The 14651-nt window shown below is 39.4% G+C and overlaps 1 protein-coding gene across 1 annotated transcript in view; it reads right to left on the bottom strand.

Moving 5' to 3' along the window:
* susd2 (sushi domain containing 2) overlaps positions 1-14651 on the bottom strand; it is a 35165-nt gene that overhangs the window by 8756 nt on the left and 11758 nt on the right. The window contains exons 6-10 of the mRNA XM_057818451.1: positions 13868-14069; positions 13678-13763; positions 10484-10752; positions 5569-5859; positions 5275-5523 (exon numbers count right to left, since the gene is read on the bottom strand). Of these exons, the coding sequence (XP_057674434.1) occupies positions 5275-5523; positions 5569-5859; positions 10484-10752; positions 13678-13763; positions 13868-14069 (1097 nt within the window). The remainder of the gene's footprint in view (positions 1-5274; positions 5524-5568; positions 5860-10483; positions 10753-13677; positions 13764-13867; positions 14070-14651) is intronic.

Raw genomic sequence — 14651 nt, 5'->3', positions numbered from 1 at the left:
TAGGTAGGTAGGTAGGTAGGTAGGTAGGTAGGTAGGTAGGTAGGTAGGTAGGTAGGTAGGTAGGTAGGTAGGTAGGTAGGTAGGTAGGTAGGTAGGTAGGTAGGTAGGTAGGTAGGTAGGTAGGTAGGTAGGTAGGTAGGTAGGTAGGTAGGTAGGTAGGTAGGTAGGTAGGTAGGTAGGTAGGTAGGTAGGTAGGTAGGTAGGTAGGTAGGTAGGTAGGTAGGTAGGTAGGTAGGTAGGTAGGTAGGTAGGTAGGTAGGTAGGTAGGTAGGTAGGTAGGTAGGTAGGTAGGTAGGTAGGTAGGTAGGTAGGTAGGTAGGTAGGTAGGTAGGTAGGTAGGTAGGTAGGTAGGTAGGTAGGTAGGTAGGTAGGTAGGTAGGTAGGTAGGTAGGTAGGTAGGTAGGTAGGTAGGTAGGTAGGTAGGTAGGTAGGTAGGTAGGTAGGTAGGTAGGTAGGTAGGTAGGTAGGTAGGTAGGTAGGTAGGTAGGTAGGTAGGTAGGTAGGTAGGTAGGTAGGTAGGTAGGTAGGTAGGTAGGTAGGTAGGTAGGTAGGTAGGTAGGTAGGTAGGTAGGTAGGTAGGTAGGTAGGTAGGTAGGTAGGTAGGTAGGTAGGTAGGTAGGTAGGTAGGTAGGTAGGTAGGTAGGTAGGTAGGTAGGTAGGTAGGTAGGTAGGTAGGTAGGTAGGTAGGTAGGTAGGTAGGTAGGTAGGTAGGTAGGTAGGTAGGTAGGTAGGTAGGTAGGTAGGTAGGTAGGTAGGTAGGTAGGTAGGTAGGTAGGTAGGTAGGTAGGTAGGTAGGTAGGTAGGTAGGTAGGTAGGTAGGTAGGTAGGTAGGTAGGTAGGTAGGTAGGTAGGTAGGTAGGTAGGTAGGTAGGTAGGTAGGTAGGTAGGTAGGTAGGTAGGTAGGTAGGTAGGTAGGTAGGTAGGTAGGTAGGTAGGTAGGTAGGTAGGTAGGTAGGTAGGTAGGTAGGTAGGTAGGTAGGTAGGTAGGTAGGTAGGTAGGTAGGTAGGTAGGTAGGTAGGTAGGTAGGTAGGTAGGTAGGTAGGTAGGTAGGTAGGTAGGTAGGTAGGTAGGTAGGTAGGTAGGTAGGTAGGTAGGTAGGTAGGTAGGTAGGTAGGTAGGTAGGTAGGTAGGTAGGTAGGTAGGTAGGTAGGTAGGTAGGTAGGTAGGTAGGTAGGTAGGTAGGTAGGTAGGTAGGTAGGTAGGTAGGTAGGTAGGTAGGTAGGTAGGTAGGTAGGTAGGTAGGTAGGTAAATAAATATGTTGTATATTTTTTAGAACATTGAAATGAATAAAAACTTTGCAGAAATTGTGCAAGTACATTTCTCTGCTTCTGTTTATTTATTTATTTGTTACATGTTTTTACTTAATCCTTTTTTTTCACCTGCCAAGTTTTAAAAACAAGATGTCAGTCTGATTTGCTAGAAGATATTTCATCATTAAATAAAGCAAAAAATAAAAAAGAAACCTGTTAAACAACATTACACAACACACCAGAAACTATCTGGTAAACATTTGCATTATATAGCATTTAAGCTAGCGGACTTTTGCTATGGAAGTTAATCAGTTGTTGCAATTGGCTAACTTGCGTAACAAAAGGCCGCTAGCTTAAATGCTTTATAATGTTAATGTTAACCAGATAGCTTATACTCATTTTATGGGGGCTCTGTATTTTCATGAAATTTAAAGCTCATGAAAAAAAAAAGATATTTAAAAAAAATAGGGCTGGCAAAATTATCGCGGCGATATTAACGGGCGATAATTAATTTTTTAAAATTAATCACATTAAAATATTTGACGCAATTAACGCACAAATGCCCCGCTCAAACAGATTAAAATGACAGCACAGTGAAATGTGTACTTGTTGTGTTTTTCTGAGTTTTGTCGCCCTCTGCTGGCGCTTGGGTGCGACTGATTTTATAGGCTTCAGCACCCATGAGCATTGTGTAAGTAATTATTGTCATCAACAATGGCGGGCTACTAGTTTATTTTTTGATTGAAAATTTTACAAATTTTATTAAAAACAAAACATTAAGAGGGGTTTTAATATAAAATTTCTATAACTTGTACTAACATTTATCTTTTAAGAACTATAAGTCTTTCTATCCATGGATCGCTTTAACAGAATGTTAATCGTGTTAATGCCATCTTGTTGATTTATTGTTATAATAAACAAATACAGTACTTATGTACCGTATGTTGAATGTATATATCCATCTTGTGTCTTATCTTTCCATTCCAACATTAATTTACAGAAAAATATGGCATATTTTATAGATGGTTTGAATTGCGATTAATTGCGATTAATTACGATTAATTAATTTTTAAGCTGTAATTAACTCGATTAAAAATTTTAATCGTTTGACACCCCCACTAAAAAAGTATATACAGTGCCTTGCAAAAGTATTCGGCCCCCTTGAATCTTGCAACCTTTCGCCACATTTCAGGCTTCAAACATAAAGATATGAAATTTAATTTTTTTGTCAAGAATCAACAACAAGTGGGACACAATCGTGAAGTGGAACAACATTTATTGGATAATTTCAACTTTTTTAACAAATAAAAAACTGAAAAGTGGGGCGTGCAATATTACTCGGCCCCTTTACTTTCAGTGCAGCAAACTCACTCCAGAAGTTCAGTGAGGATCTCTGAATGATCCAATGTTGTCCTAAATGACCGATGATGATAAATAGAATCCACCTGTGTGTAATCAAGTCTCCGTATAAATGCACCTGCTCTCTGATAGTCTCAGGGTTCTGTTTAAAGTGCAGAGAGCATTATGAAAACCAAGGAACACACCAGGCAGGTCCGAGATACTGTTGTGGAGAAGTTTAAAGCCGGATTTGGATACAAAAAGATTTCCCAAGCTTTAAACATCTCAAGGAGCACTGTGCAAGCCATCATATTGAAATGGAAGGAGCATCAGACCACTGCAAATCTACCAAGACCCGGCCGTCCTTCCAAACTTTCTTCTCAAACAAGGAGAAAACTGATCAGAGATGCAGTCAAGAGGCCCATGATCACTCTGGATGTACTGCAGAGATCTATAGCTGAGGTGGGAGAGTCTGTCCATAGGACAACAATCAGTCGTACACTGCACAAATCTGGCCTTTATGGAAAAGTGGCAAGAAGAAAGCCATTTCTCAAAGATATCCATAAAAAGTCTTGTTTAAAGTTTGCCACAAGCCACCTGGGAGACACACCAAACATGTGGAAGAAGGTGCTCTGGTCAGATGAAACCAAAATGGAACTTTTTGGCCACAATGCAAAACGATATGTTTGGCGTAAAAGCAACACAGCTCATCACCCTGAACACACCATCCCCATTGTCAAACATGGTGGTGGCAGCATCATGGTTTGGGCCTGCTTTTCTTCAGCAGGGACAGGGAAGATGGTTAAAATTGACGGGAAGATGGATGCAGCCAAATACAGGAACATTCTGGAAGAAAACCTGTTGATATCTGCACAAGACCTGAGACTGGGACGGAGATTTATCTTCCAACAGGACAATGATCCAAAACATAAAGCCAAATCTACAATGGAATGGTTCAAAAATAAACGTATCCAGGTGTTAGAATGGCCAAGTCAAAGTCCAGACCTGAATCCAATCGAGAATCTGTGGAAAGAGCTGAAGACTGCTGTTCACAAACACTCTCCATCCAACCTCACTGAGCTCGAGCTGTTTTGTAAGGAAGAATGGGCAAGAATGTCAGTCTCTCGATGTACAAAACTGATAGAAACATACCCCAAGCGACTTGCAGCTGTAATTGGAGCAAAAGGTGGCGCTACAAAGTATTAACGCAAGGGGGCCGAATAATATTGCACGCCCCACTTTTCAGTTTTTTATTTGTCAAAAAAGTTTAAATTATCCAATAAATTTTGTTCCACTTCACGATTGTGTCCCACTTGTTGTTGATTCTTGACAAAAAATTACAATTTTATATCTTTATGTTTGAAGCCTGAAATGTGGCGAAAGGTTGCAAGGTACAAGGGGGCCGAATACTTTTGCAAGGTACTGTATTTTTTTAAAAATTAGAATTATGTCAAATTAAAGTTACATGGTACAAATTAGTGTACAATCGCATGATTTTTGGAAAAATAATTAGGGTTGTTCCGATCATGTTTTTTTTTTGCTCCCGATTCGATCTCGATCGTTTTAGTTTGAGTATCTGCCGATCCCGATGTTTCCCGATCCGATTGCTTTTTTTTTTTCTCCCGATTCAGTTCCAATCATTCCCGATAATTTTTCCCGATCATATACATTTTAGCAATGCATTAAGAAAAAAATGAATAAAACTCAGACGAATATATACATTCAACATACAGTACATAAGTACTGTATTTGTTTATTATGACAATAAATCCTCAAGATGGCATTTACATTAGTAACATTCTTTCTGTGAGAGGGATCCACGGATAGAAAGACTTGTGACTTTGTATATTGTGACTAAATATTGCCATCTAGTGTATTTGTTGAGCTTTCAGTAAATGATACTGAAGGCCATGCCCAATGTATGATAGGAAGTGGAACCATGACAAGTGAAACCACGACTGTGCGTAGTGCTACCAATTCATATATCTTCTCTGCGATGGGATATAACTTGAGGTGTTCCGAAAAAGATCAATTGCTACCTTGCTTCCCCACATTTCTTCCCATGATATTTCTAATCGTAGGGAGAGGGATTTCTAAGGTTCTAGCTAATTCAAATAAGGTTCCAAATGCTGCCAAAATTCACTCTACTCAATTTACGCTGCTTTTTAACTCTCTATTTAGGCAAAACGGCGCTATTACAGATGGTGCGCGACAATGTGTGAGTGGGTCGTGCAGCGCATGCATTAATTGCGTTAAATATTTTAACGTGATACATTTTTAAGAAAATTAATCACCGCCGTTATTTGGATAAATTTGATAACCCTACCTCAAGCCTATTCTAAAGACTCTGGATAAGTGTAACATATTATGTCTCTAACGTTAAATACAATTAGAAAACGATTTATTTAAAAAAAAAAAATTTTTTTTTAAAAGGCATCTCCGATATTTTTTTGCCGATTCCGATACTTTGAAAATGACGTGATCGGACCCGATCGATCGGCATCTCTAAAAATAATAAAACTTAATTTTGAAGGTAGCATCCCTAGTTAATTCATTGCCTGACACTGACTGCAATAGACGTCCAATCCATTTAAACTAGGAGGTTTGGCAGCATTCATTCCCTGTCAGCCTCTTCTAATCAATACACTCAGATAAGGCAAGAAGAAAACATGATGCAGTCTCACAGCTGGCCCCAAAGTTGAAGACCTCCTGGGCGTCACTGTGATTGGCCGCCGCCCCTCCTTGGGCGGGAATCAGGTCGTCGCCGCCCACCCCGTTCCAGTTCCCTAGCAATCCCTGCGTAGAGTTGCGGAATTCTTCTGGGAGAAGTACCGTGGCTGTCACAGTTCCCTCCCGGAGACGCACTTCCACACCGGCGCCACTAGGGAACATCACCGTCACGTTGGCGGCGGAAGGGGAAAACACAAACACGCCTGAATTTTTTTTCAGTACAGCTGTTTTTTATACCTGTTACTCACCGTTCAAGTCCATCCAGCTTTGCTCAGTGAACACGAGTCGCTTTTGGTTTTGCAGGACTTGCAGGTCGGCATCACCGGCGACCAGTCGTACTTCCATAACGTCGGAGGACGCTTCTCGCATGGCCACTGATGACAGCTTGCAGGCCTTTCCTGAATTGTGGACCGGCTCGGTTCTGCCTTGGATTGTCAACTGTTTGGCGGGAGACGTCAGCAAAATGTACTCCCCTTTGCCGTTGAAGGAGTAGCCGACGCCGTCGAATGTTATGAAATGAGGGTCTCCAAACACCACGGCTAAGTGGAGAAATATATTTGGTGGTCTCAGTGAGAGATTTGAAAAAATTTGCTATGCAAGCACTATTTTAGATTGGATTTGGGCAACAAACACATTCCCATTGTCTTCCATTGACTTTTGATTTCAGATCTACAGAAAAAAATGCCCTTGGATCAACAAAAATAAGCCCCATTGGCAAACCCACAAAAATCTCCTTTGGCTCCCATCAAAATTTGAACTCGGACCCAGCCTATACGCAGACTATGCAGCTGCTTAGGGCCCCTGACCACTAGGGGGCCCCCAATCTGGCAATTGTTTAATGTATATTCTATTTTGTTTACTACAGTTTGCTTTAGTTGACTTTTGTGAGTTTTGATACTTCATTACAAGCTTAAAAAAAATAAAAGTTTTTCCTTAACTTCTTTTTGTTCCTTTTTTTAGAAAAAGGTTTGGTGCTATCTACTGTAAGTACTGACAATCATTTGGGGTGAGAAGTTTGAAGTATGCAGTGCAGCAAAATCTGATTAATATACAAAATATGGACGTTTGAGTTGGATTGCATGTATGGGTTTCACAGTACACTGTGACGAAATTGTGGAACAAAAATATGGGCCCCTTTGCATTATTTTGCTTAGGGCCCCCAAATGGCCTGGGCCGGCGCTGCTCGGACCTCTGGGGGAAAAAAATCTAAATTGGCAAAGCCCTCAAAAATAGCTATTAACAGGCATTGCAGGGTCACTTCCTCTAGATATCATGTCATTTCCCGTTGATTTGAGGGCATTTCAGCGTCCTTTCCTGTTGATTTGGGGGAATTTTAGGTTCATTTCCTGTTCATAGTGGGTCACTTCCTGTTGATTTTGGGGGTATTTCAGGGTTCGATTTTTGCTATTGAAATCAATGGGAAATTTGGCCATTAGAAACGAATGGGTATGTTTTGGTCAAATTTTGGCCGTAACGTACATTTTTAGCAAAACCTCAAAATAACTTTGCACTCTTAGTGTCCTGAATTTTCAATGTATTAATGATGTGTTTTAGTGAAAAGTAGCGTTTTGACATTTCAGTTTTTGGTAAAAAAACATGTTTTTGGGTGAACTGTCATTTTTGGGTGTCAAACGAAAGAGGTCCCATGACGCATGAGAATTCCAGTCGTTTTTGTGTATGAACAGTGACGGTGGGTCAAACGATTTTGCTTGGGCGGCGCAAATTTGAAAGCTAAAAAAAGAGAATGCTAGCTTTTGCGTCATATGCAAAGCTACCATCGACTGGAAAACACCATTTCTGGAGAAAGTGTGATGGTAGCTTTTGCTGTGATGTGCTGTGATGTGATGTGTGCTGTGATATTGGGTCACTTCCTTTTGATTTGAGCCATTTCAGGTTCCCTTCCTGTAGTTATTGGGTCACTTCCTGTTGATTTTGGGGCATTTCGGGGTCACTTCTTGGTCATATTGGCTCACTTCCTGTTGATATAGAGGGTTTTAGGGGTCATTTCCTGTTGATTTTTGGGACATTTCAGGGTTCGTTTTTGAAAAATCAATGGGAAATTTGCTCATTAAAAATGAATGGATACGTTTTGGTCAATTTTGGCCGTACCGTAAGTTTTTTGCAAAAAAATTATAGAAACTGAATAGAACATTTGTGCCCCTTAGAGTCCTGAATTTTTTTATGTATAATGTTGATTTTGGGGGTCACTTCCTACCCATACTGGACCACTTCCTGTTGATCTGGGGGTATTTCGGGTTCACTTTCTGTTGATTTTGGGGGCATTTCAGGGTTCGATATGTGCTATTAAAATCAATGGGAAATTTGGCCATTAAAAACGAATGGGTATGTTTTGGTCAAATTTTGGCCGTACCGTACATTTTTAGCAAAACCTCAAAATAACTTTGCACCCTTAGTGTCCTGAATTTTCAATGTATTAATTATGTGTTTTAGTGAAAAATCGTAGAACAAGTAGCGTTTTGACATTTCAGTTTTTGGTCAAAAACCATGTTTTTGGGTGAACTGTCATTTTTGGGTGTCAAACGAAAGAGGTCCCACGACGCATGAGAATTCCAGTCGTTTTCGTGTATTAACGGTGATGCTGGGTCAAATGGTTTTGCTTGGGCGGTGCGCCAAAAAAGCGCCTTTGAAAGCTAAAAAAAAGACAATGCTAGCTTTTGCGTCATATGCAAAGCTACCATAAACTGGAAAATGCAATTTCGGGAGAAAGTGCGATGGTAGCGTTGCTGTGATGGTTGGTATGTTGGCTCACTTCCTTTTGATTTGAGCCATTTCAGGTTCACTTCGTGTGGTTATCGGGTCACTTCCTGTTGATTTTGGAGCATTTCAAGGTCACTTTTTGGTCATATTGAGTCACTTCCTGTTGATATAGAGGGTTTTAGGGGTCATTTCCTGTTGATTTTCGGGATATTTCAGGGTTCGTTTTTGAAAAATCAATGGAAAATTTGCTCATTAAAAATGAATGGGTACGTTTTGGTCAAATTTTGGCCATACTGTACGTTTTTGGCAGAAAATGTATAGAAACTGAATAGAACGTATGTGCCCCTTAAGAGTCTTGAATTTTTTGATGTATAATGTTGATTTGGGTGGTCACTTCCTATCCATGCTGGACCCCTTCTTGTTGATCTGGGGGTATTTCGGGTTCACTTCCTATAGATATCGGGTCACTTGGGTTGGAAATCAGTAGGAGTGAATGGAGGTTTTGGTGCTGTTGAAATGAATGGCATACGGGGCCATTGGAAATCAATGGGAAATTTTGCCCATTATAAATGAATGGGAATGTTTTTGGCAAACTTTGGCCAGAGCGTACGTTTTTAGCAAAAAACGAATAGAATGTTTGTGCTCCTTACCATCCTGATTTTTTTTTTATGTATAATGTTCATTTTGGGGCCTTTCAGGGTCACTTCCTGTTGATTTGGGGGCATTTCGGGGTCGCTTCCTGTAAAAATCGGGTCACTTCCTGTTGATTTGAGAGCCTTTAAGAGTCAATTCCTTTTGATTTGAGGGCATTTTTAGAGTCACTACCTGTTCACACTGGACCACTTCCTATTGATTTGGTGGTATTTTGGGGTTACTTTCCTGTTGATATGGGGTCACTTGGGTGGGAAATCAGTAAGAGTGAATGGAGGTTTTCGTGCTATTGAAATGAATAGCAAATAGGGACACTGGAAATCAATGGGAAATTTTGCCCATTATAAATGAATGGCTATGTTTTTGGCAAACTTTAGCCAAACCGTACGTTTTTAGCAAAAACCGAGTACAACGTTTGTGCCCCTTAGCGTCCTGAATTTTTTTATGTAGAATGATGATGATGGTTGCGTGTTCATGCAAATCTACCATCAATAATATATTAAGAAAATTAAAGTGATATATTCATAACAAAACAAAGAAATTACAAATTGTAGTGGCGTTTGTTAAATTATGTTAATAAATATTGATAATATTTTTAAAGGAAGTTTTCAAAATGTTTCTTTAAGGGGAACCTGTGAAAGACTATATTTCATTCATGCTTTTAAAACATGATTATTGACTGCTGTGAAAACTATTTGCTTGCATGTGAGACTGTATTCAGGTTCGTGCGTTCCAAATATGTGTGCTTCATGTATTCCTTTGATCTTCCAAAATGACGCCAGTTGACTGCATTATCAAGTTTGACTCCCTCTTTTTCCAGCATGCTTTTCTGTGAAAAATTCCAAGATGAGCTGTAATAAGATTCACTTCTGTTTCACAGTAAGCATCCAGTTTTGAGAAACAACACCAAGTAAGGCACTTCCCAAACTGTTGCTATTCTGAACTAACCAATCACCGCGCATCACACGCACACTATTATGACATGTTTCTGACCATGTGACTTTGTCAAATAAAAAGGCGCCGCGGGGATTCGACAGGTGGGGAGACTCTTGCGACGCTGGGCTTTGCACCTGCCGACCCCTGTGTGCCAATAAACGAGACTCGAGTGAGTCCTGACTGCAAGTTATTAAATCCCCAATGAGCTGGGAGGCTTCCTCTCCTTGTGACTGTCATTAGAATAGAATACTTTTGGTTGTGTTTTATTTCCTGACAGAACCTCAAACTTAAAGACTTGTAGGCTCTAATAAGCCACAATTGTTCTCTTTTACGATATGTTTAAGGTTATATACTAATATGTTATGAGAAACATATTTTATTGCCATTGATTTAAAAACCTATAATATTTAGTACATGTTTTGACCTACAGAGGGCGCCAAGTTTGAATAGCGTAATGTGATAGCGCGGTTGGACTGGGAGAAAAGCTGTGCTAGCTAGCAAGCGGAGCTAGTATGACGACTGCCATGATTTAGTCAAATTCTACTGCTGGTCAGATTGTTTTGTGGGATGAGTTCCCAACGTCCTACCTGCATCCAATTCCAGCTCATCAGCAGTGTCATTAAACCGATCCTAGGCGGCTTGCCGAGATATTGACTTGCTGCCATTTGACAGTTTGTATATCCTTTCATTGCTAGTTGCCTCATTGCCTTGTTTTTTTTCTCGTTTGTCTGCCTTTCACCACGGTTTTCTCTGTTTTTGTGTGTGGATATTTTATTGATCCTGACGTACTGTCACGGACCCTTTTTGTGTCTCTCGCGTGTTTCTTTGTCTGTCAAATTATTAGAATGAACACTAAACCTGAGCTTGGTGGACGGTATCGCCGACAGTCGCTGGAGGGTCTGTGTTTGAAGTAATAGTGACAGTTGTCCGACCAGAGGCAGCAGTAGTAGAAGCTGAGAACGTCGTAGACCCAGTGCGACTGACCCGGGACCCGAGGAGGGTGCACGTAAGGGGGCGAACCCCAGTCGTGGGCACGGTCTGGCGTGCTCCCACCGATTGAGTCGGCCGTCAGGACTTGAGCACCGCTGCTGTCATAGCAACACTGCTGACCTGCTCCGTACCTGGGACTAGAAAGGAAATGTGTAATATAGCGGAATAAGATGGAATTTAGCTAAGTTCAGCCATTTTGTTTCATTTTTTCATTTGTTGAGGTAATTATCGAGGTTTGATTGATTAAATATTTGCTTGGTTGGTTGATTGAATATTTGCTTGTGCTCATATATACCATAAATAATACATATTGCCATATTTTTCTTACTTATATAACCAGTAAATGATTATTGCTTGCTATACCAGGTTGTAGTATAATGCTTAAGTGTTACAAAGAGTAAAAGAGGGTCGGGATGACTACTGTTTTGCTTCATGGCCGCATCATTGTGTAACTAGACCTTCCGAAGCATCTTCAGCACCTGGCGTCTGGACTTTCGTCTGGACCTTCGAGGACAATTTTCCATCCGAGGATATCTTCCATGGCCGCAGCGTTGCATAACTGAAGTGTCTGGATTATTTTGACTGTTTACATGATTGTTTTGACTGTTTACATGATTGTTTACATAAGCTCTTGCTTCCACACGTGTATTCACTTAGTTCCACCTACATGCACACACATATCCAATTGAAAACCACATGGGTGTCTCCAACTTGCTCTCCCCTCCCTCAGGGCGGCATCCATTTTTGTTAAGGACAAACCCCCAAATAAAATACCAAGGAGGATTTTTTTCCTTTAGATCAATTTTGGTGACTCACCAGTCACATTTTGCTCTCCTTGGCCAAGAAAACTGAATGTCTTCTCTCCTTATTTCTGGGTAATTTTACAAATGTCTACCTCAGGATCTATTTTTGATATTTTTGAACTTGACATTTATTTGGTCCTTCGAGCCGGATTTGAACCAGCGACTTTGTTCAATTTCTTACTTCTTTTAAGGATTTTTTCTGTTTTGACATTCATCAAAGGGTTGTTATGGATAAAGCTGCACCGATACCGATACCAGTATCGGCAGGGGGCGCCGATCCGGCCCGAATTGGTGGCATCTACTGGCATCACTTGAACGCAAATGTACTGTCCTCCCCACGTGAGCTAACTTCCCAAAGCTCGATGCGTGACATCTATATGTCCTTGAGTCAAAATTACCAAACGAAATTAACAACTTCGTCTTCAACATTAAGGATGTGTACCACAACGCATGTCCACGATGTTACACTGCTAATCTTACATGGTATTCACAAGCGTTAAGCATGCGTAAGCTAACGCCTGCTGTTGTAGCGCCGATGGGATCAGAAAGGATAAGAGACTAAGCAAACTCATGGTTTCATGATGTAAAATGAGAGGCAAATTAAGAGCGCCGTACTTCAAACTCTTCCTGTTTATGAAAGTCGATTTTGATATGCTGGTGTTGTGCAGTAATGAGCAGAAGTGAAAACACTCAAGCGGCGCAGCGCGCACACTAGATATCATCAAATAGCAACCTAGATTTCCTATGTTCGATCCAATGCCAACTCTCGCGCGCACACACTAGATATCATCAAAGAGCAACCTAGATGTGTTACATTAGATCCCATGCCATTAGCTGCGTGAGCCCAGAGCGACGCGTAACCCATATACTACATTGATGAATTACAAACCGCCATGACTGAATGGAAGTCAAGCAGGGCAAATCAATCCATACCAGTGACTATAGATAATGCTGCAAATACTGTTAATTCAGCACATGTTACAGTTGGACTCTGACCACAAATAGGATGTTTTGCTTTTTTGGTAAATATAGCTGCTAAGAGAGCTGCAGCAATCAACATTGTGCCCCACTTTACAAACAGTAAAAATCGTTCTCAGCACTTTTATACAAAAAGAAGTAAGCACATAAATTTTATGTGCTAAAATGTTTGTTTATATGATGGCACTGTTATTTTTGCTTGTTAGCAAAAAAATAAAAATAATAATAATTATAATAATAATAATAAGTTGTATTTTCTGTTTCAGAGCATTAAATGTATTGAATTGTATCGAAAATCGTACCGAACCATGACTTAACTGTATCGTTGCATCCCTTATACGTACACACACACACACATATATATATATATATATATATATCAGGGCTGTCAAACGATTAAAAATTTTAATCGAGTTAATTACAGCTTAAAAATTAATTAATCGTAATTAATCGCAATTAATCGCAATTCAAACCATCTATATAATATGCCATATTTTTCTGTAAATTATTGTTGGAATAGAAAGATAAGACACAAGATGGATATATACATTCAACACGCGGTACATAAGAACTGTATTTGTGTATTATAACAATAAATCAACAAGATGGCATTAACATTATTAACATTCTGTTAAAGCAACCCATGGATAGAAAGACTTGTAGTTCTTAAAAGATAAATGTTAGTACAAGTTATAGAAATTTTATATTAAATCCCCTCTTAATGTTTTCGTTTTAATAAAATTTGTAAAATTTTCAATCAAAAAACAAACTAGTAGCCCGCCATTGTTGATGTCAATAATTATTTACACAATGCTCATTGGTGCTGAAGCCTATAAAATCAGTCGCACCCAAGCGCCAGCAGAGGACAGCAAAAGTGGGCAGTTCACTGTACTGTCATTTAAATCTGTCTGAGCGGGGCATGTGCGTTAATTGCGTCAAATATTTTAACGTGATTAATTAAAAAAATGAATTACCGCCCGTTAACGGGATAATTTGGACAGCCGTAATAATAATATATAAAATATAAAAATAAAATAAAATGAACAAAGAATATTTTCATGAGTTGATAAAATCCCGCCGGACGTTCTGGACAGTATGTAAAAAGTGGACATGTGAGGGTAAAAGAGGACGTTTGGTCAACCTAATATACCGTTAGCGTCACATAGCTTGTCAGCTTCGCAACCGTTATTTCAGTGAGGGGCGCGGAGCTTTTGCGAAAGGTCAACTGATTGAAAAATGTGAAGTTTTCATGTTTCATATTTTAACTTTAAACTTACTTACCTGGCTTGTATAGCCCGAACACAGTGAATGCTACCCGGGTGGTATGTGCACACGCTCCCTTTCTCCATATCACAGCCGTAATCTGTCTGTAAGTGGAAATATAAACGAGTTGGGTGATTCATGTTGGCTTTGAAGGCATTCAATGACTGCTACAAAAAATGGTGGCGTCTACTCCAAATTGAACACTCACATGAAATCTTCCCGTGTCGGCTCGGGCCTGTGCGAGGGTGCAAGGGCAGTCAATGATCTCGTCCAGGAAGTTGGGAAGCTGCATTTCAAGCTGGTCCCACGCCAAACATTTGTCCAGAGCCCAAGCCTGAGAATTGTCACGGAACTTTTGCTCCAGGTGCCAGGCCAGGGCGTGATCCTCGCTCCACGCAGCTTCCACGTTTCTGCAGCATCACGCGTCAGAAGGAGAGGGAACAACATTGTAATATCAGTAAGCAATTTAAAAAATATATATATATTATATATATATATATATATATATATATATATATATATATATATATATATATATATATATATATATATATCTTCCTTACCACGTTATTCTCTTGATATATCAAGAGGATAACGTGGTAAGGAAGATCAATCAAAAATTTACATGACATAAATTTTTTAAATAAATAAAAGAAAAATAATTTCTTTAATCATTCTTTTTATAATTTATAAAATGGAAACAAAATACACACAAAAAAGGAAGAAAATAAATCAGTAAGGTTTTTAAAAAGGAAGCTGTAAAATGTTTCAATTTAAATTTGTATTATTTACAAAAATTAAACAAGTTAAAATAACAAATAAAATTATATAGAAAATTAAAAAAAAAAAAATAATATAGTGAAATTTCAACAGAAAAAAAGTCTAAAAATTTAAAATATGAAAAACTTTTATTTCTAACTTTTTTAATTCAAAACAATAAAAAATATTAGGGCTGTCAAAATTATCGCGTTAACGGGCGTTAATTAACTTTT

This window comes from Corythoichthys intestinalis, chromosome 17 (genome assembly GCF_030265065.1).
Source record: "Corythoichthys intestinalis isolate RoL2023-P3 chromosome 17, ASM3026506v1, whole genome shotgun sequence".
Classification (NCBI taxonomy): domain Eukaryota; kingdom Metazoa; phylum Chordata; class Actinopteri; order Syngnathiformes; family Syngnathidae; genus Corythoichthys; species Corythoichthys intestinalis.
Note: the sequence above shows the minus strand (reverse complement) of the source record. Positions and strands in the feature narration are given on the sequence as shown.